The sequence below is a fragment of the Oncorhynchus keta genome, chromosome 30, assembly GCF_023373465.1.
Source record: "Oncorhynchus keta strain PuntledgeMale-10-30-2019 chromosome 30, Oket_V2, whole genome shotgun sequence".
Taxonomy (NCBI): domain Eukaryota; kingdom Metazoa; phylum Chordata; class Actinopteri; order Salmoniformes; family Salmonidae; genus Oncorhynchus; species Oncorhynchus keta.
In genome coordinates this window covers 58,809,204-58,829,974 of record NC_068450.1, presented here as the reverse complement: position 1 = coordinate 58,829,974, position 20,771 = coordinate 58,809,204, and the positions used below count along the sequence as shown (strand labels likewise).

The 20,771-nt window shown below is 44.0% G+C and overlaps 2 protein-coding genes across 5 annotated transcripts in view; both read left to right on the top strand.

The window, feature by feature from the left end:
- Positions 1–26: 26 nt before the first annotated feature.
- Positions 27–7,379, top strand: LOC118363829 (complex I assembly factor TIMMDC1, mitochondrial-like). 3 transcript variants are annotated; one of them, XM_035745086.1, is made up of 8 exons: positions 27–116; positions 775–1,072; positions 1,335–1,500; positions 2,811–2,899; positions 3,029–3,096; positions 5,504–5,582; positions 6,756–6,866; positions 6,951–7,379. In XM_035745086.1, exons 2-8 carry the CDS (start codon positions 804–806, stop codon positions 7,099–7,101), a joined length of 933 nt encoding a protein of 310 aa, XP_035600979.1. In that variant the 5' UTR covers positions 27–116; positions 775–803; the 3' UTR covers positions 7,102–7,379. The 3 variants fall into 3 exon arrangements, with proteins under 3 accessions (XP_035600979.1, XP_035600981.1, XP_035600978.1); XM_035745088.2 differs by having other exon boundaries at positions 46–156; positions 2,811–2,848; XM_035745085.2 differs by having other exon boundaries at positions 46–156.
- Positions 7,380–17,012: 9,633 nt separating this feature from the next.
- LOC118363828 (ATP-binding cassette sub-family C member 4-like) overlaps positions 17,013–20,771 on the top strand; it is a 66,784-nt gene continuing 63,025 nt past the window's right edge. Inside the window, exon 1 of one of the 2 annotated variants that reach the window (XM_035745080.2) lies at positions 17,013–17,254. In XM_035745080.2, the coding sequence (XP_035600973.2) occupies positions 17,157–17,254 (98 nt within the window). In that variant the 5' untranslated portion in view covers positions 17,013–17,156. The remainder of the gene's footprint in view (positions 17,255–20,771) is intronic. The other variant, XM_035745082.2, reaches the window with a different exon arrangement.

The window sequence follows — 20,771 nt, the reverse complement described above, 5'->3', positions numbered from 1 at the left end:
TGGTCTCCAATGAATGTGTATGTTTGGTCCTCCACCTGAAGGGGGTGCTCTCCAACCAAATAGGTTTAATTTACTAGCTAGCAGTTCAGGGGTGTACCGGTGGAAATCAGAAGCAGGTAGGAAAGACAAACTACAAGGACATTTCAGAATAAATTGGTAAATACTCAGTAAACAACTTAACCGTTCAAACGTAGTCTGCGATATAACTATGCTTAGCTACGTTAGACAAAATAAGTCTGTGCTTCACAAAGCACGGAACTGCTGAATAAATTCGCGTTCACAGCTAACGTTAGCTAGCATGATGAATCCCCTTAGCTCTTTGCGTCTTCGCATGGAACAAGATGCTTTGAGTACGTGAAGTTATGGTAAAGACATGTACCGTCTTTGGTAACCGTGTCACCTCACCTGCTCCACTTGAATGCAAACGTAACATATCTATTGTCGTTCATACGATAGCTACATAAGTGGTCATCTTTACCTTGGGTGTTGTTGACCTATATGTCATAACAGCTGATTGTAGCTAGCCTGATAATTTCCAGCCGGTGTAGACCGTATTTATCAATGTTCCAGCAATGTTAAAGTTAATGTACAGTAGGTATTCTATTGTACACACTAATGACTATGTAATGTCAGATGCGGTATTAAAACAGCTGTTGCACTGTTTGTGTTTTGTCCATTTTCTCTCGATTCCTCTGCCCAAGGGGCATTTTATTTAGCAGAAGGATTAGCTGTCACATAAGTGTAACATCCTAGCTCCTGGCCATGTGTTCTCAGATCCAGCTCCCATTGCTGGTGAAGCGTTCATGATGCATCCTCCTGAACGGCCTGGTGCGTCCCCAGCCCCATGTCAGCAGGCAGCCTCTGCCCCCCAGGGCACCCTCTGCACCAGACCACTGGGAGGTCTCCTCCAGCTAGCCATGCCCTCCCTGGGCCGCCTCCTCCCCAGGGTCCATGCAGCTGACAGTGTGGCGCCTGCCCCGGTACAGATCCCCTCCCCCCTGCCCAGCCTCGTGGGCAAGCCAGAGTTCCCAGACACTGGATGGGACCGCATCAAGGATCTCTTCGACAGGGAGTAAGTTATGACCATGACACCTCTCTTCTATTGTCTGTGGCTTAGCTGAGTAAACCCATCACCATCAGGGAGCACTCCCCATTGCCTACCTGTGCAGCAGATGAGTTTTCTAGCCTGCACTTAGTTTAGAAGGTTCCAGTTAGTTTAGAAGGTTCCAGACTTCTAGTGTAGCATTGCCATCACTTGCCTTACAGGGCTTCATACATTGGCTGCTCTGTTTGATTTTAAAGCTTGTTTATACACCCCTTCCCTGTGCTCCCAGTGAAATGCAGAAGTATCCTGAGGAGCTCTCCAGCGTGGTGAAGAGTACCTTAGCTGCCGCCTTGGCCGGCATGATCTACGGAGGGCTGCCCGCCGCCCGGCACGCCAGGGAGAGGTACATCCAGCTCCACCAGGCTGAGATATACCACAGCCGGGTGGAAGCTGTGGTGAGTGTCTGCGGTTGTGAATTAACAGCAGGCCATTAGATACAGTGGGGAGAACAAGTATTTGATAAACTGGCTGTGTGTTTCGGGTTGTTGTCATGCTAGAAGACCCAGCCACGACCCATCTTCAATGCCCTTACTGAGGGAAGGAGGTTGTTGGCCAAGATCTTACGATACATGGCTCCATCCATCCTCCCCTCAATACGGTGCAGTCGTCCTGTCCCCTTTGCAGAGAATGTTTCCACCTCCATGCTTCACGGTTGGGATGGTGTTATTGGGGTTGTACTCATCCTTCTTCTTCCTCCTAACACGGCGAGTGGAGTTTAGACCAAAAAGCTCTATTTTTGTCTCATCAGACCACATGATCTTCTCCCATTCCTCCTCTGGATCATCCAGATGGTCATTGGCAAACTTCAGTCGAGCCTGGACATGCGTCGTCTTGAGCAGGGGGACCTTGCGTGCGCTGCAGGATTTTAATCCATGAAGGCGTAGTGTGTTACTAATGGTTTTCTTTGAGACTGTGGTCTCAGCTCTCTTCAGGTCATTGACCTGGTCCTGCCGTGTAGTTCTGGGCAGATCCCTCACCTTCCTCATGATCATTGAGGCCCCACGAGGTGAGATCTTGCATGGAGCCCCAGACCGAGGGTGATTGACCGTCATCTTGAACTTCTTCCATTTTCTAATAATTGTGCCAACAGCTGTTGCCTTCTCATCAAGCTGCTTGCCTATTGTCCTGTAGCCCATCCCAGCCTTGTGCAGGTCTACAATTTTATTCCCGATGTCCTTACACATCTCTCTGGTCTTGGCCATTGTGGAGAGGTTGGAGTCTGTTTGATTGAGTATGTGGACAGGTGTCTTTTATACAGGTAACGAGTTCAAACAGGTGCAGTTAATACAGGTAATGAGTGGAGAACAGGAGGGATTCTTAAAGAAAAACTAACAGGTCTGTGAGAGCTGGAATTCTTACTGGTTGGTAGGTGATCAAATACTTATTTCATGCAATAAAATGCAAATTAATTACTTAAAAATCAAACAATGTGATTTTCTGGATTTTTGTTTTAGATTCCGTCTCTCACAGTTGAAGTGAACCTATAATAAAAAATTACAGACCTCTATATGCTTTGTAAGTAGGAAAACCTGCATAATCGGCAGTGTATCAAATACTTGTTCTCCCCACTGTACATGCAATACGATGTCAGTGCTTTTGTATACATTTTCCCAAGTGCAGCAAAAGCACATTGTCTGTCTGTCAATAAAAAAAAATGTTTGTCTTGTGTTGATGGAGGCTTTGTGTTGTCGTTGTTCTCCCCCAGCGTTCTGCCCATAACGCAGCCATTCGGGGCTTTGTGAGGTATGGCTGGAGGTGGAGCTGGAGAGTGGCAGCCTTTGTCACATTATTCAAGTAAACAATGTCTACATGACTATTCAGTATGGGACTCTTTCCTTTGTGGCCACTATATTAGTTTGTTCTCCTGTGTTGAGTGATATTAGTTGATTATCTCGCTCTCTCTCTCTGTGTGTGTTCTGTCAGCACTGTGAGCACAGGCCTGTCTGTGTACAGAGATAAGTATACCCTCAGCCACTACGCAGCAGCAGGAGGTGAGTTACTTCAACACCCAAATGGAGAGGATACCTCAATGTATTATACACACCCACACTTATTCAACTACTTCACAGTAATAATTTGTAAGACATACAGTGCCTAAGGAAAGTATTCAGACCCCTTGACTTTTTCCACATTTTAAGTTACAGCCTTATTCTAAAGAGTATTACTTTTTTTCCTACACACAATAACCTATAATGACAAAGCGAAAACAGAAATATCACATTTACATAAGTATTCAGACCCTTTACTCAGTACTTTGTTGAAGCACTTTTGGCAGCAATTACAGCCTTGAGTCTTCTTGGGTATGATGCTACAAACTTGGCACACCTGTATTTGGGGAGTTTCTCCCATTTTTCTCTGCAGATCCTCTCAAGCTCTGTCAGGTTGGATGGGGAGCGTCACTGCACAGCTATTTTCAGGTCTCTCCAGAGATGTTTGATCGGGTTCAAGTCCAGGCCACTCAAGGACATTCAGAGACTTGTCCCAAAGCCACTCCTGCGTTGTCTTGGCTGTGTGTTTAGGGTTGTTGTCCTGTTGGAAGTTGAACCTTTGCCCCAGTCCGAGGTCCTGAGCGTTCTGGAGCAGGTTTTCATCAAGGATCTCTCTGTACTTTGCTCCATTCATCTTTGCCTCGATCCTGACTTGTCTCCAGTCCCTGCCGCTGAAAAACATCCCCACAGCATGATGCTCGCAAACTCCAAATGGGCTGTCATGTGCCTTTAACTGAGGAGTGGCTTCCATCTGGCCACTCTACCATAAAGGCCTGAATGCTGCAGAGATGGTTGTCCTTCTGGAAGGTTCTCCCATCTCCACAGAGGAACTATGGAGCTCTGTCAAAGTGACCATTGGGTTCTTGATCACCTCCCTGACTAAGGCGCTTCTCCCCCGATTGCTCAGTTTGGCCAGGAGGCCAGCTCTCGGAAGAGTCTTGGTGGTTCCAAACTTCTTCCATTTAAGAATGATGGAGGCCAATGCTGAAGAAATGTTTTGGTACCCTTCCCCAGATCTGTGCCTCGACACAATCCTGTCTTGGGGCTCTACGGACATTTTATTTTGACCTCATGGCTGGGTTTTTGCACGGTCAACTGTGGGACCTTATATAGACAGGCGTGTGCCTTTCCAAATCACAATCCTGTCTCTGAGCTCTACGGAATTAAAATTGATTGAATAGATTTTTTTTGTCCCCCATTTTAGAAATTTCAGCTAATTTGTTGAAAATGAAAAACATCTAATTTACATACATATTCACACCCCGTTGCTATGACACTTCAAATTGAGCTCAGGTGCATCCCATTTCCTTTGATCATCCTTGAGATGTTATTACAACTTGATTGGAGTCCACCTGTGGCCAATTCAATTGTTTGGACATGATTTAGAAAGAAACACACCTGTCTATATAAGGTCCCACAGTTGACCGTGCTTGTCAGAGCAGAATCTATACCATGAAGTCCAAGGAACTGTCTGTAGATCTCCGAGAGATAATTGTGATCAGGCCTATATCTGGTGGAAGGGTATAAAACCATTTCTAGAGTGTTGAAAATGTCCAAGAGCACAGTGGTCTCCATTGGGAAATCTGGGTTTTATGGGAGAGTGGCCAGACAGAAGGCACTCCTGAGAAAAAGTCAGATGAAAGCATGCTTGGAGTTGGCAGAAGGCCATGTGAAAGACTGAGCATAAGGCAAAAGATTATGTGGTCTGATGAGACAGAAAATTAACTCTTTGACCTGAATGCAATACGTTATATCTGGAGCTCATCACCCATCTAGGGACTTGGGAGACTGGTAAGGCTAGAGGGAACAATGAATGGAGACATACCTGCAAATCCTGCTTCAATGCAAACAACCTTAGACTGGGGCAAAGATTTATGTTCCAACAGGACAATGACCCCACGCATACAGCCAAAGCAACGCTAGAATGGCTTCAGAACAAGACTGAAAGTCCTTGAGTGGCCCAGACTTGAATCCCATTGAAAATCTGTGGAAATACACCGCCGCTCCCCATCTCACTTAGCTTGAAAACATCTGCAAGGAAGAATGGGAGAAAATTCCCAAATTCAGATGTACAAAGCTTATACAGACATACCCAACGCGACTCATAGCTGTAATCGCCACCAATGGTGCTTCTACAAAGTATTGGCTCAAGGGTGTAAATACTTATGTAAATGAGTCATTTCAGTATTTCATTTAATACATTTGCTAATTTCTAAAAACATATTTTCACTTTGTCATTATGGGGCATTGTGTGTAGATGGGTGAGAGATTTTATTTTATTTGGAATTCAGGCTGTAACACAACAAAATGTTGAATAAGTCAAGGGGTATGAATACTTTCTGAGGGCACAGTAAGTGTGATTATTGTAAATGTGTGTGTATGACATTCCTGCCTGTGTGGGTTTGAGCAGCTGTGACAGGAGGCCTATTCAGGCTGAACCTGGGTCTCGGGGGACTGGTGGCAGGCACGGCCATAGGAGCAACCATGGGGTGAGATATGAGGGTTTTAAGTGGCAAAATAACGGGCTAGTTTTGAACAAATTGGTTAGTGTTGACAGTGGGGAAGAGGTATGAGGAGTAGTTTGAGGGAGCCAGATAGTCTGGGCTTGCCCTGCAGTATGGTACAATGTGAACTATGAAGCCTGAAGGATGTCAGAAGTATGTCTCTGGCTGCCAGCTGCGCCCCCTCCCTGCAACCCCTCTGCTTCCCAGCTGCACCCTTTCCTCCTCTCCCAACCCTCCAGCCCCCCTCCCTCCCCCTAGCCATGCGTTGGGTGCCAGAGGGACTCATGTGCGTTGCAGAGGGCTGTGTTTTGGGCAGAAGAGCAGGGACAGAGGCCAAGGCAGCAGCTGCCCATCTATTTTTACCACCCCATTGTTACGCCAGCTTTTCATCTCCATCCAGCTCCCTCTATCGCTGCTGCACTAGTCCCTTCTGTCCTCTCCTCTTCACCTGTCTTCTCCCTCCTTTTCCTCTCCTGTCTGTCTTCCCCCTTCCATGTCTGTCACATAGTCTTTGATTTGTATGTATATCTAATGTGTCAGTGAAGGTTTTTAGAGTAGTAATGGACTGGGTGTATGTGATCCAACATTCAAGCCATGTTGCTGTGTCTCCAGAGCGAAGCAGAGCGCTGTCCATGTCTGCATCATTGCCCAGCCACCTGGACCGTGTGTTTGATGTGTGCAAACAGCCCCGGGTGCACCCACAGCCGCAGCCAGGTGCAGGGGAGTGGGGAGGGAGAAATGAAAGCAGGCAGCTAATCAGATAACACATCACGCTCCAAATGTCTGCCCCTACCTCCCTCATAGTCCTGACACATGGACGAGGTGATAGGGGCGGGCCGGGTTACTAAGTGAGTGACAGCCACCACAGCTCTTCATGCTAAGCTATGTTTAGGGGGGTTGGAATGAGAGCTGTAGTCGATAACGGGAACCTGGATAGATGAAACCCTGATTGATACTCAGGAGTGAAACAATTAAATGCTCAGAGAGGCAGCAACATGGCGTCCAGCTCTGAAGTTGGCCAAACTCTCTGTATTGTATAACAGTCTGAGGGTTATTGAGAGTACGTGACGGCCACAGTGACATAATTTAATGTGACGCAGAACATTGACATGTTGGAATGAAGGTGATGTCAGCTCGGCTCATGTCATCTCTTGTCAGGGTGCCGGCAGGAGCTCTGATCATCGCCATGCAGGGATTGGCGGGAGAAACGGTCCGGGAGAGGAGGAGGAGGGAGCGCAGAGAGCTTTATGAACTAAAACTGGCAGAATGGTACATTCCATGGGCATCAAAACACACACACACACTTTTGATTTTTACTCCTAGTATTCACTCACTTTTTCCTACACCCTCAAGGAGTGCCCGTTTGCAGTTGACGGATGACCTGATTGGTGATTTGAGCAGCAGTGGGCGGATCCAGGATGTAGACCAGGACATACAGAAGATCCAGGAGCTGCTCAGTTTACCACGGAACGAGGGCGTGGCCCAGGACTCTGACAGCCATTGACAGCAGCTGAAATACTCTAACTGATACCAATCATAGCCATCCTCACAGACAGACAATGGTGGGTGAGACTTTCCTCACCTCTGAGGACATACTGTTTTCTTTTGATGTCGACTACTCTATTCTATGTTCTGTTGAATACAAAAGAGGACCTACTTATTTGCTCAACAAAATATGTATTGATGCTGAATTATGATTTATACTGTAAATGTGATTACTTTGTCTGGAACTTTTAAATGATTTCCAACATATTTAATATAAATGGCAATAATGACACAGTATCTTCAAGTCTGAAATTCACTGAATTAGTCATGATGTGTGCAAAGTACACGAGGCTGAGAGCCAGTGGGTTTGAAGAACTCTGAGGAAAAGCACTACATTTTAGTCATTTAGCAGACGCTCTTACCCAGAGCAACTTACAGGAGCAATTAGGGTTGTGTCTTGCTCAAGCGCACATCAGATTTTTCACTTCGTCAACTCGGGATTCAAACTAGTGACCTTTCGGTTACTGTCCCAATGCTCTGAACCGCTAGGCTGCCTGCTGCCCAGTGTGTAGGTTAAGACACAGTCACATTGCCATTATGTTCAGATAATTGATCAAGCAACCGACTGCTAGGCAATTCCATGGTAATGATGCTGAGACTTTGATTTTTCACTTTAAAATGTATGCCAAACAAAAACCAATGATTGTAAAGTGAAACCATAAAACTCTATGCACAAGGACGACTTTTAACAATTTCCATTGAACATTTTACAAAAACATTTATTTGAAGAACAGTGCAAATGCAAAGTTTGGTAACAGAAGGACGGTTTGTGCTGTTTGTGCCATCATTCTGTTACCAAACTTTGCATCTACACTGTTCAAGTAAATGCGTTTTTGTAAAAAAATATATAAACATTTAGAATTGAAAAATCGGAGTCTCAGCATTCTGTTACCATGGAATTGACCTGCTTTGTTCTTTCTTAATGACAGTGGGGCGTGTCTAGAAACATGAACATGTAATTACAATCTGTGTGTGTTTCCATGTCTGTTTGTAGGCCTGTAAATGTTGGCCCCTGGGCTTGTCAGCAGCAACTAGGTCAAACAGCCTCTGCCCCTGCTGTAAACAAGATGTGGCACACTAACAGCTGGGGCTCGGAACTCGACTCAGATTGACAACAAATAGCCAGGAGATTGGAAAGAGAGACAAGTTGTTAGTTAACAACACAGCTAACATTCTAATTCTACTTTAAAGGTTTGGTCAGTGATGATCGGTTACAGCCATGTGGTTTAGTGTGTCATTAAGTTATGATTGTGTAATTCAATTCAGTAATCATCTGAATGAATTACATTTCATGTCCTATCAGAGGGAGTCTGCTCAGATCAACAAGTGACGTAAGTGTTATTATGCAAATTAGTATTTGTTCAAATGTAATGCAATAGTGTCTCCTTTTGTTCCAGGGAGCTATTACTAAAGAAATTCATTCCTCTTCACCTCCCAGCTGAAGGCTAGCCTACAGTTAAAATGTAAATAATTTGATTAGAATGGCATTAGGAATGTATGGAATTTATTTTTAGGGCACTGGGCGGCATGTTTTAGACTAAACAATGACACGCTTTTAAAACATACAGTTGAAGTCGGAAGTTTACATACACTTAGGTTGGAGTCATTAAAACTGTTTTTTCAACCACTCCACAAATTTCTTGTCAACATACTATAGTTTTGGCAAGTCGGTTAGGACATCTACTTTGTGCATGACACAAGTAATTTTTCCAATAATTGTTTACAGAGAGATTATTTCACTTACAATTCACTGTATCACAATTCCAGTGGGTCAAAAGTTTACATACACTAAGTTGACTGTGCCTTTAAACAGCTTCGAAAATTCATGAAAATTATGTCATGGCTTTAGAAGCTTCTGATAGGATCATTTACATAATTTGAGTCAATTGGAGGTGTACCTGTGGATGAATTTCAAGGCATACCTTCAAACTCAGTGCCTCTTTGCTTGACATCATGGGAAAATGAAAAGAAATCAGCCAAGACCGCAGAAAAACAATTGTAGACCTCCACAAGTCTGGTTCATCCTTGGGAGAAATTTCCAAACGCCTGAAGGTACCATGTTCATCTGTACAAACAATAGTACTCAAGTTTAAACACCATGGGACCACGCAGCCATCATACCGCTCGGGAAGGAGACGTGTTCTGTTTCCTAGAAATGAATGTACTTTGGTGCGAAAAGTGCAAATCAATCCCAGAACAACAGCAAAGGACCTTGTAAAGATGCTGGGGGAAACGGGTACAAAAGGATCTATATCCACAGTAAAACGAGACCTACTTACTTTTTGGAGAAATGTCCTCTGGTCTGATGAAACAAAAATAGACCATAATGACCATCGTTATGTTTGGAGGAAAAAGGGGGAGGCTTGCAAGCCAAAGAACACCATCCCAACCGTGAAGCGTGGGGGTGCTTTGCTGCAGGAGGGACTGGTGCACTTCACAAGATGGCATCATGAGATAGGAAAATTGTAGATATATTGAAGCAACATCTCAAGACATCAGTTAAGAAGTTAAAGCTTGGTCGCAAATGGGTCTTCCAAATGGACAATGACACCAAGCATACTTCAAAAGTTGTGGCAAAATGGCTTCAGAACACCAACGTCAAGATATTAGAGTGGCCATCACAAAGCCCTGACTTCAATCCTATAGAAAATTTGTGGGCGGAACTGAAAAAGCATGTGGAGAAAGGAGCCCTACAAACCTGACTCAGTTACACCAGCTCTGTCAGGAGGAATGGGACAAAATTCACCCAACTTATTGTGGGAAGCTTGTGAAATATCAGAAACTGAGTTTAAATGTATTTGGCTAAGATGTATGTAAACTTCCGACTTCAACTGTCTTTTACTGCTGCAAAATATTTTGATGCTGTACATTGCATAGATAGTATAACATTTCTACGCCTACAGTGTGTGTGTATGTAAAGCTGTCAAAGCTAATGGGATTTCCGTATAGAGCAGGCCCACTGCACCCGAAATAACATTAGAAAGGTAGGTGTCTTTTGAAAAGCAACCTCAAGAGGTTACGTGAGAAATGCAAATGAAAACCGACCAATTTGGTGCAGTTGACAACCTCACCACCACTGTCAGTTACTTGTCTCACTGCATCAGTGTTGACCTCACCATGTGTCCGCTAACAACGTTGGGTTACGGATGTAGCCAAGCGATTTATGGGAACTTCTTCTCGCGATGTGATTGAGATGCTTAATATCAAAGATGTTTAAGTGATAATGCCGGCTAAGGGGACATTCTCACTTGTATACTAACATATTCAAATAATGATAAACATTTTCATTAAAAGCGTCCAATTTATTCGTACTATTTCATCCTTCCACAAGATATAGTCCCAACACAAATCTAGGGTTGCTAGAGACACCCAGTCGTTCGTTCTTTTTGTTCTGTATGTATAGACGCAACCCAGTCGTTTGTTCTAAATGTTCAATTGCAATACTGACTGGCAACGTTATTATCCCTTGCTGTCGGAGAAGAATGTTAAACTTTTCCTTCGTGACAGTTTTGAAGTCAACAACGTTCTTCTTTCCCCGTTGAGGCTTTTCTCTAGTCTAGGTCATTCAATGCAGTATCCTCCAAATCTGCATGCGTTAGTATTATTGCTATCTCTTTTTCCCATTCATCCATAGTAGTGCCGTCGAAAAGATCAAAATACATGTTCCACTCATCCGTTTTAGTTTTCGCAACAAAGTTCGATTTAGCCAGTCAACTGAAAAAAAGGTTTGTATGTTGCTATGACAACCAACTAAATTTGCTGTCAGTGTTCTGACATTCATTTTATATGGGACAGTAGAGATCGCAATTAAATATTTAAACAATATTGAAAAGGTCGGAGAGCAAATATACAAATCTCTGCTGTTGAAAACCAAATGCTAATATAAAATAAATTAGGAGATAATGTCTAGATGTTTATTTTTTTTTATAGTGGAGATCAAATGTATACATTTCCTGGCAGGGTTGATGAGCCAGTGGATTGAGCAGTGAGATGGGACAGTGGATTGAGCAGTGAGATGGGACAGAGTAAATAGGCATTTCAACGTCATGGATTTTGCGAAATAGACACAGGCTGGAAAGCAGTTTTAACCAATCAGCATTCAGGATTAGAACCACCCGTTATATAATTACATTCACTCCACACCCTTACTGTACCCACTTAACCTGTCATTATAAAATGCGGTATGACGTGACATACTGTCTATTACTTAACCCCACAAAGGTGGAGGAACGACATGAAAGTTTAGCGACCCATTACTCTAATCTGAGAACCAAGGTTACATCCAAAACGTTCTCTTTCATAACATGTCACCAAACAACCCATGGGAGAGGCCCACCATTTTACTTAGTCTAGAGGAGTCCCTGGGACATCCTCCTATCCACCACAGGATGCAGCAAAAATATAATTACCCAACAGGGTAACACAGAATTTCAACTGTGATATACAACCGTATACACAAGCAAGCTGAAAGCTAGAACTTAAAACATGAGGCTTTTCAACTGGGTGCAATAGCACCAAGAGTGGAAGGTCACTGTTTAGGACATCCATCTCACTGATGGTTGATAAGTATGTATGTACGTACAAGGTTCACGGTACGCTTACTTTTCTGGGTTGAGCGAGTGTGCCGTGTCCAGATTTACAGCCCTCACGGATGGTGTGGACATAACATTGAGTGTGATGTACCTTATGAAAGTCATGGGTGTTGCCCTACATGTAAAAGCACAGATAGAGTCCAGAGAGAACCCTCTGAAAAGGATGGGTAGAAAGTGGATATAATTCTCCAACACGCTTGGCTTAAACAATAGCCAATAGAAAGGCAGTCTTGACTGAGAGCTTACATACACTATATATACAAAAGTATGTGGACATCCCTTCAGATTAGTGGTTTCGGCTATTTCAGCCACACCCGTTGCTGACGGGTGTATAAAATCAAGCACAAAGCCATGCGATCTCCATAGACAAACATTGGCATTAGAATGGTCTTTACTGAAGCGCTCAGTGACTTTCAACGTGGCATCATCATAAGATGCCACCTTTCCAACAAGTCAGTTCACACATTTCTACCCTGCTAGAGCTGCCCCTGTCAACTGTAAGTGCTGTTATTGTGAAGTGGAAATGTCTAGAAGCAACAATGGCTCAGCTGCAAAATGGTAGGCCACACAAGCTGACAGAACAGGACCGCCGAGTGCTGAAGTGCGTAAAAATCAGTTTCATGAAATGGGTTTCCATGGCCGAGCAGCCGCACACAAGCCTAAGATCACCACGCCCGATGCCAAACTTCGGCTGGAGTGGTGTAAAGCTTGCCACTATTGGACACTGGAGCAGTGGAAACGCGGTCTCTGGAGTGATGAATCACGCTTCACGATCTGCATTTACATTACATTTAAGTCATTTAGCAGACGCTCTTATCCAGAGCGACTTACAAATTGGTGCATTCACCTTATGACATCCAGTGGAACAGCCACTTTACAATAGTGCATCTAAATCTTTTAAGGGGGGGGGTGAGAAGGATTACTTTATCCTATCCTAGGTATTCCTTAAAGAGAAGGGGTTTCAGGTCTGACGGGTACATCTAGGCTTGGCGGATCCAAGGAGAACGCTACCTGCCCCAATACATAGTGCCAACTGTAAAGTTTGGTGTTGGCGGAATAATGATCTGGGGCTGTTTTTCATGGTTGGGGCAAGGCCCCTTAGTTCCAGTGAAGGGAAATCCTAACGTTACAGCATACAATGACATTCTAAGCGATCCCGTGCATCCATCTTTGTGGCAACAGTTGGGGAAGGCCCTTTCCTGTTTCTGCTTGACAATCCCCCCGTGCACAAAGCGAGATCCATACAGAAATTGTTTGTCAAGATCGGTTTGGAAGAACTTCACTGCCCTGTACAAAACCCTGACCTTAACTCCATTGAACACCTTTGGGATCAATTGGAACACTGACTGTGAGCCAGGCCTAATCGTCCAACATCAGTGCCTGACCTCACTAATGCTCTTGTGGCTGAATGGAAGCAAGTCCCTGCAGTAATGTTCCAGCATCTAGTGGAAAGTCTTCCCAGATCAGTATTATATATTATAGCAGCAAAGGGGGAAGCAACTCCATATTAATGCCCATGATTTTGGAATGAGATGTTCAACCAGCAGGTGTCCACATACTTTTGGTCATGTAGTGTAGCTCAAGTGAAGACAGGTGCTCAAATTGTGGGCTCATTTGTGATCGTAGGACAACATCTAATGCCCATGAGGGTATTGAAGGAGCATCGGAGAGCCGTAGCCCGTGGGCACCTTATAATGAATTGTAATTCTAGACTGCCCATGATGCACCCGCAATCTGGCCATGACCCATACAGATGGCTGCAATATACACTTTTAATGTATACTGAACAAAAATTTAAACACAACATGCAACAATTTCAACGATTTTACTGAGTTCATATGAGGAAATCAGTCAAGTAAAATACATCAATTAGGCCCTAATCTATGGATTTCACATGACTGGCCAGGGGTGCAGCCATGGGTGGGCCTGGGAGGGCAAAGGCCTACCCACAGGGAAGCCAGGCCCAGCCAATCAGAATGAGTTTTTCCCCACAAAAGGGATTTATTACAGACATAAATACTCCTCAGTTTCAACAAGCTGGATGTAGAGTTCCTGGCTGGCATGGTTGCATGTGGTCTGCGGTTGTAAGGACGATTCGACAAACTGCAAAGTTCTCTAAAACAACGTTGGAGGTGGTTTATGGTAGATAAATTAAAATAAAGCTCTGGTGGACATTCCTACAGTCAGCATGCCAGTTGCATGCTCCCTCAACATTTGAGACATCTGTGGCATTGTGTTGTGTGACAAAACTGCACATTTAAAAGTGAAATGTTATTGTCCCCAGTACATGGTACACCTGTGCAATGATCATGCTGTTTTTTTTAACCTTTATTTAACTAGGCAAGTCAGTTAAGAACAAATTCTTATTTTCAATGACGGCCTAGGAACAGTGGGTTAACTGCCTGTTCAGGGGGAGAACGACAGATTTGTACCTTGTCAGCTCGGGGATTTGAACTTGCAACCTTCCGGTTGCCCAACGCTCTAACCATTAGGCTACCCTGCCACCCCCGTCAGGTGGGTGGATTATCTTGGCAAAGGAGAAATGCTCAATAACAGGGATGCAAAAGAATTTGTGCACAAAATGTGAGATAAATAAGCTTTTTGTGCGTATGGAACATTTCTGGCACCTTTTATTTCTGCTCATGAAACATGGGATCAACGCTTCAGTATAGATGGGGACTTCCCTACAGACATAAGCTACTGGAGAAAGTCAAATTACAGAAAAGATTCCACTTGTAGGTATACAGCGTAGAGGATGCCCTGGCTGCCTGAATTGTATCAATTACCAAGGAGGGCAACTCTGCAGCTACAAGGCAGTCACTTCCAGGGGCCACACCCACAACTTCAGTATGCTGGGTTAGAGTGCCAAAGCTTGCCGTTCGCTTGTGACAGGAGGTCCTTTCGAAGAGGGAAATCTCATGGTTGGGAGGTTGTCAGCTGTGCAAGGTCTGAAAACCAGGGATGCTGTGGCCAATGTGGATCAACTAGTAGAACTGACGTGTTCTCGAGGCTGCTTCCTCAGGTCTTGAGGAAGATCAAAGGAATTGGTGGCAACAAATACAGCATCCCACCATATCCTCCAGTCATAAGGATAAGGGCCTCCACTAGAGAGAAGGTATGCTGCCTGATTCTCCACCACCGGCAGGTGTATTGCTCTGAGGGATGTAAGGTGTCTGTTTGCCCAAAGCAGTAGCTCCCTTGCTATCTGCAGCAGTGCCATAGACCTCAGTCCACCTTGGTGGTTGATGTGTGCAACCACTGTTAAGTCCGTATCAGTACATGTTGTCCTGTAGTACTGGGAGGAAGTGCCGGAGTACAAGGTGAACCGCATTGAGCTCCAGTACGTAGATGTGAGCTGTTGTCCATGGTACTGACCATACACCCAGGACTAGTTCAAGGCTGCTCCTCATCCCTGTGTTCAAAGTCACCCGGTTGTAAACTGCCTAGGTGTGACGACCCTCCCACTCTGTCTGCCGTATTCTCTCTTTGTTCTTGTTTCCTTATTAGGATGCCGGTGGGCGGAGTTGGGAGGGTCGTCAGCTACATGGGAAACACCTGGGCCAGGTGTCTCCCAGGATAAATAGACCTCTTCCACATTCATGGAGGAGACTCTCTCCATGCAGACACCTTTTGTAGATTGTGTTGTGGTTCTTGGTGGCCTTTTGTTTGTTTGCTTTGGCACCTTTCATCACCCTGCATTATCACATTCATGCATGCAAAACACTTACACTACTGATTACTGATTACACACACCATTGTATATTATACTTAGTTGCTTTAGTTAATAAATACATATTTTGCTACTCCTTATCTTCACGTTGTCTCCCTTTGTTACGGGCTTTGAGCCGGTTCGTGACACTAGGAGAACTCCACTGGGAGTTTGAAGTGCTAGGCGCCACCATTGCATTGCTCTTCAGCAACTCATTGAAATGGTCAGCTTTTTGTGTTTTGTCTCTTCTGAGACATAGATAGTGTCTGTTGTACCAGCGCTGTATTGGTCACATGTGGAGCAAGCCCAACTGTACAACATGGACTGCAGCCGCCAGGAGGCCTAGGAGCCTCTGGCTCTCTAGTGCTGTCACCTGTTTTCGCAGTTTGAATGTTGAAAGGCAATTTGGCAACGACACCACTCTTTCTGGAAAGAGTGTTGCTCACATGATTTGAGTGTACAGTGTCAAGCCCAGGAAGTGCACACACTGAGTGGGGACCAGATAACTCTTTTCCAAGTTAATTGTTCGTTCCAACTCAGAGGTGATGTGAGACCATGGATGTGTGTGCCAAAGCTTGGCTTTGTGACCCTGCACATATTATCCAATCGTCTAAGTACTTCAGGACCCTGACTCCTGCTTGGCGAAAAGGGGCTAGCACTGCGCTTATGCACTTTGTGAGAATGCGAGGCGCGAGTGAAGGGCCAAAGGGTAGAATGAAAACTGAAAACACATTTCGAAGGCAAATCTCAGGTATTTTCTGTGTGCAGGTAGAATGGGGATATGAAAGTATGTGTCTTTCAGGTCCACTTTGGTGAACCAATCACCTGGTTTTACTGACTGAAGGATGGTTTTGATTGGCAGCATTTTGAAGGGAAATGCTGAAAGATGATGACTCAGACACCGTAGGTCCAGGATCTGCCCTTTTTTGCCACCAGAAAATAGATTTGAGTAGAACCTGCAGTTTTGTTGCTCTGATTTTACCTCTTCGATTGCATGCTACTCCAGGAGGAAATGCATTTCTGAGCAGTGTTTGCTTTTCAGCAGGGTTGCGAGCTGTTGTTTTCAAGACACTCCTGAAGTGTAGGGTCACTGACAAAATTGTAGTGCATAACACCAATTTGTTGGGTGTTGACTCTTTTCAGCTGGAAAAGTGGTGCTCAAGGAAATGGTGTTGTGCTAGGAAATCTGTCCCACCAAGGGCGAGGCTCAGTGTGCTGCTTCTTGGGCGATGCTGCGCTCCACCTCGTCTGTAGGGCTGAGAGTGTCTTCCTCCCCTCCTGAGCAGGTACAGCATGAGTCTGAGCCTGGTTTCTTGGCATCCCAGTTGGAGCATTCTAGGCTTTGGAATTGAGGCGCTGAAGCTCCATTTTGCTTCCTTGTCTTCTTCAGACACTTGGGGGTGGGCCGCTGCTGGGCATGTAACAAAAAGTCACATCAGTGGAGGCTGCTGAGGGGAAGATAATAATGGCTGGAACGGAGCAAATGGAATGGCATCAAACCATATGTTTGATGTATTTGAAACATTACCCTTTTCCGCTCCAACCATTACCACGAACACGTCCTCCCCAATTCAGGTGGCGCCAACCTTCTGTGAGTTACATGACCTACAGCATGGTCAAGGAAGTTAACGTTTCCGTCATTTAACTATAACTAAACAAATTAATGGTGAATTCGACTGGATACGGTAGACTCCTCCTACTTTTTATTTACACATGTTGGCGTGGTGTCATTGCACAATGGAACAACTGAAGAAAGAAGTTAAATGTAATCCATCAACAACAGCCAATTTCTTTTCATGGATGTTTTTCTGGTAAGTATACAACTTTGTTTACAGTTAACACTCTGTAGCTCGATCTTTTGAAAGTAGCCTGGCTATTACGGGTGCGTTCGTAATTTCGCTCTGGCTGTCGTTTGAGTGTACCAGAGCTCAAAATAACGAACGCCCGACACCGGTTAACTATGGCAGGTGTCATTAAACGCCAAAAAAAGCGTGATTAAATTGTTGCCATCAGCACAGTTAGTCACCAATGACCTGGGTAACATAAAAACAGCCTAACTAGCTCTGCTAGGGCGAGTAAAATGGCCAGACGTCTCCGCTCATTTGAAGTAGCTGTAATGTAGTGAACGTTATGCCACATTCCAGTCCGTGTATGCTCCATGTTTTACAGTTGCCAGACAGTAGTGATATGTCATGTGAACTATGTAATGCCAGCATACTTCGGAGTAAAGTTAAACTGAAGTATACGAACGCCCCGACATATAAACAACTGTGGATGTTACAATTGGCGACGAGTGAAACGCACAAGAGACGAATGAAATTTACAAGGCGAACTACGTGCCTATGTGAGTAAACGAAGATCGCAAAAACAGACTAGCCAACGTTGGAATCAGCTAGCTAACATCGTACATGGTTACAATACAATACCATGATGTACACACGGAACCCAGCTCAATCGGCTCGAGGTGGAAACTATTTTCTAGTGGCATTAGACGGCGCGGATGGCACACAGAAAAGGGCATTTACTGTTACGCTATGCAGGGTCGGATGTGTACGATATATTTGACACACTGCAAGATACCGGAGCAGCTGATGACTATAATACAGCTGTAGCCAAGCTCAGTGCATATCTCTGTCCAAAAATCAACACAGAATATGAAACCTACGTTTTCAGACAAGCAAGACCAAATTAAAACGCTATGCACTACTCCCTTCACAGAACAGTGCAAACTGTCTCTAACCAGAATAGAAAGAGTGGGAAGCCACGATGTACAACTGATCAAGAGGACAAGTACATTAGAGTGTCTAGTTTGAGAAACAGACGCCTCACAAGTCCTCCACTGGCAGAGTCGCCTCTTCACTGTTGAATTAGAGACGGGTGTTTTGCCGGTACTATTTAATGAAGCTGACGTACAATAATCCCTTTCAGAGTTTTGGCAGTTTCATCTCAACAACAAAAATAACGTACACCAAATGGCCTTTGAGGAGTGCTACCCGAACAAACATAACACCGTTTTTTAAATATACTAATTCAGGGAAAACGGAAAGAGGTATTCTGCTCGTTTTTCAAGTTAAATCTCAATTACTCCTCAATTGAATTTACGTCACATTTGATAGCTAATGTAATGGGTTATTTAGCCAGCGCAAGTCTAGACATCAATAGCTGTATTATGTCTACAACGGTTAATACGTTTCAGTCAGCCAGGTGTATCTCTATAGCATGGGCATATCTCTGGGTTTGATGTGGACATTGCCCATGCATGCACCTTATCAAAATATGACTTATTCAATATTGCACCATACCGTTCTCTGGGCTTTGTCTGCAATCATAACCAGGTGTGTGTATGTGTGTGTGTGTGTGTATATCTCACACACACAGTGCCCTACATTAATATTGGCTTTGCCATTTATGCTCTTAGTCTTTCATTCAAAATATCACAAAAACCTAACCTTTTAATTAAAGTTAATAAATTAATTATGTTTTTCTCACGTTTGACAATTATTGGCAGCCCTACATTCAATACTTTGTGCAACCTCCTTTGCCAAGATAACAGCCGAGTCTTCTCCTATAATGTGTAATGAAGTTGAAGAACACATGGCAAGGGATCTGAGACCATTCCTCCATACAGAATCTCTTCAGATTCTGAGGTCCACCCTTGTGGGCTCTTCTCTTCAGCTCATCCCACAGGTGTTCTATTGGGTTTAGGTCAGGGGACTGGGATGGCCATGGCAGAACCTTGATTCTGTGGTCAGTGAACCATTGTTGTGTTGATTTTGAGATGTGCTTTGGATCGTTGTCCTGCTGGAAGATTCGACCACGGCCCAGTTTAAGCTTTCTAGCTGAGGCAGTCAGGTACTTAATGGAGTCCATGATACTATGTATTAGAGGTCAACCGATTAATCGGCATGGCCAATTAATTAGGGCCAATTTCAAGTTTTCATAACAATCGGTAATTGACGTTTTTGGAGGCCGATTATGGCCGATTACGTTGCATTCCACGAGGAAGCTGCGTGGCAGGCTGACCACTTGTTATGCGAGTGCAGCAAGGAGCCAAGGTAAGTTGCTAGCTAACGTTAAACTTATCTTATAAAAACAATCAATCTTTACTAGCGGTCGACCGATTAATCGGGATGGCCGATTTCAAATTTTCATAACGCTCGGAAATCGGTATTTTTGGACACCGACAATCATAATCACTAGTTAACTACACATGGTTGATGATATTACTAGTTTATTTTGCGTGTCCTGTGTTGCATATAATCTGACTGAGAATACAAGTATCTAACGGAGCAGTGGTAGGCAGCCTCAGGCTCATAAGCATTAATTCAAACAGCACTTTCGTGGGTTTTGCCAGCAGCTCTTCGTTGTGTCAAGCATTGCTCTGTTTATGACTTCAAGCCTATCAACTCCCGAGATGAGGCTGGTGTAACCGAAGTGAAATGGCTAGCTAGTTAGCGCACACTAATAGCGTTTCAAACGTCACTCGCTCTGAGACTTGGAGTGGTTGTTCCCCTTTCTCTGCATGGTTAACGCTGCTTCGAGGGTGGCTGTTGTTGTTGTGTTCCTGGTTCGAGTCCAGAGAGGAGTGAGGAGAGGGACGGAAGCTATACTGTTACACTGGCAATACTAAAGTCCCTATAAGAACATCCAATAGCAAAAGGTTAATGAAATACAAATGGTATAGAGGGAAATAGTCATAATTCCTATAATAACTACAACCTAAAACTTCTTACCTGGGAATATTGAAGACTCATGTTAAAAGGAACAACCAGCTTTCATATGTTCTCATGTTCTGAGTAAGGAACTTAAACGTTAGCTTGCTTACATGGCACATATTGCACTTTTACTTCTCCAACACACTTTGTTTTTGCATTATTTAAACCAAATTGAACATTATTTACTTGAGGCTAAATTGATTTTATTGATGTATTATATTAAGTTAAAATAAGTTCATTCAGTATTGTTGTAATTGTCATTAAAAAAATGTATATATATTTTTTAAAATCGTCCGATTAATCGATATCGGTATCGGCGTTGAAAAATCAGTCGGTCGACCTCTAATCTTCACATAATCACTAGTTAGCTACACATGGTTGATGATATTACTAGGTTAATTAGCTTGTCCTGCGATGCATATAATCAGTGCGGTGCCTGTTCATTTATCATCGAATCACAGCCTACTTTGCCAAACGGGAGATGATGTAACAAAAGCGCATTCGCGAAAAAAGAACAATTGTGATTTTTCAACACTGATACCGATCTTTCTTTTTAAAATTTTTTTGTTGTTGAATTTTTACCCCTTTTTTCTCCCCAATTTCGTGGTATCCA

Bases quoted from the DNA above. Each gene is read 5' to 3' on its own strand.
- LOC118363829 (XM_035745086.1), top strand. From the start codon at position 804: ATGATGCATCCTCCTGAACGGCCTGGTGCGTCCCCAGCCCCATGTCAG. The intron at 3,097-5,503 runs GTGAGTTACTTC...GGGTTTGAGCAG, and splicing joins CCACTACGCAGCAGCAGGAG to CTGTGACAGGAGGCCTATTC. The intron at 6,867-6,950 runs GTACATTCCATG...TACACCCTCAAG, and splicing joins GAACTAAAACTGGCAGAATG to GAGTGCCCGTTTGCAGTTGA.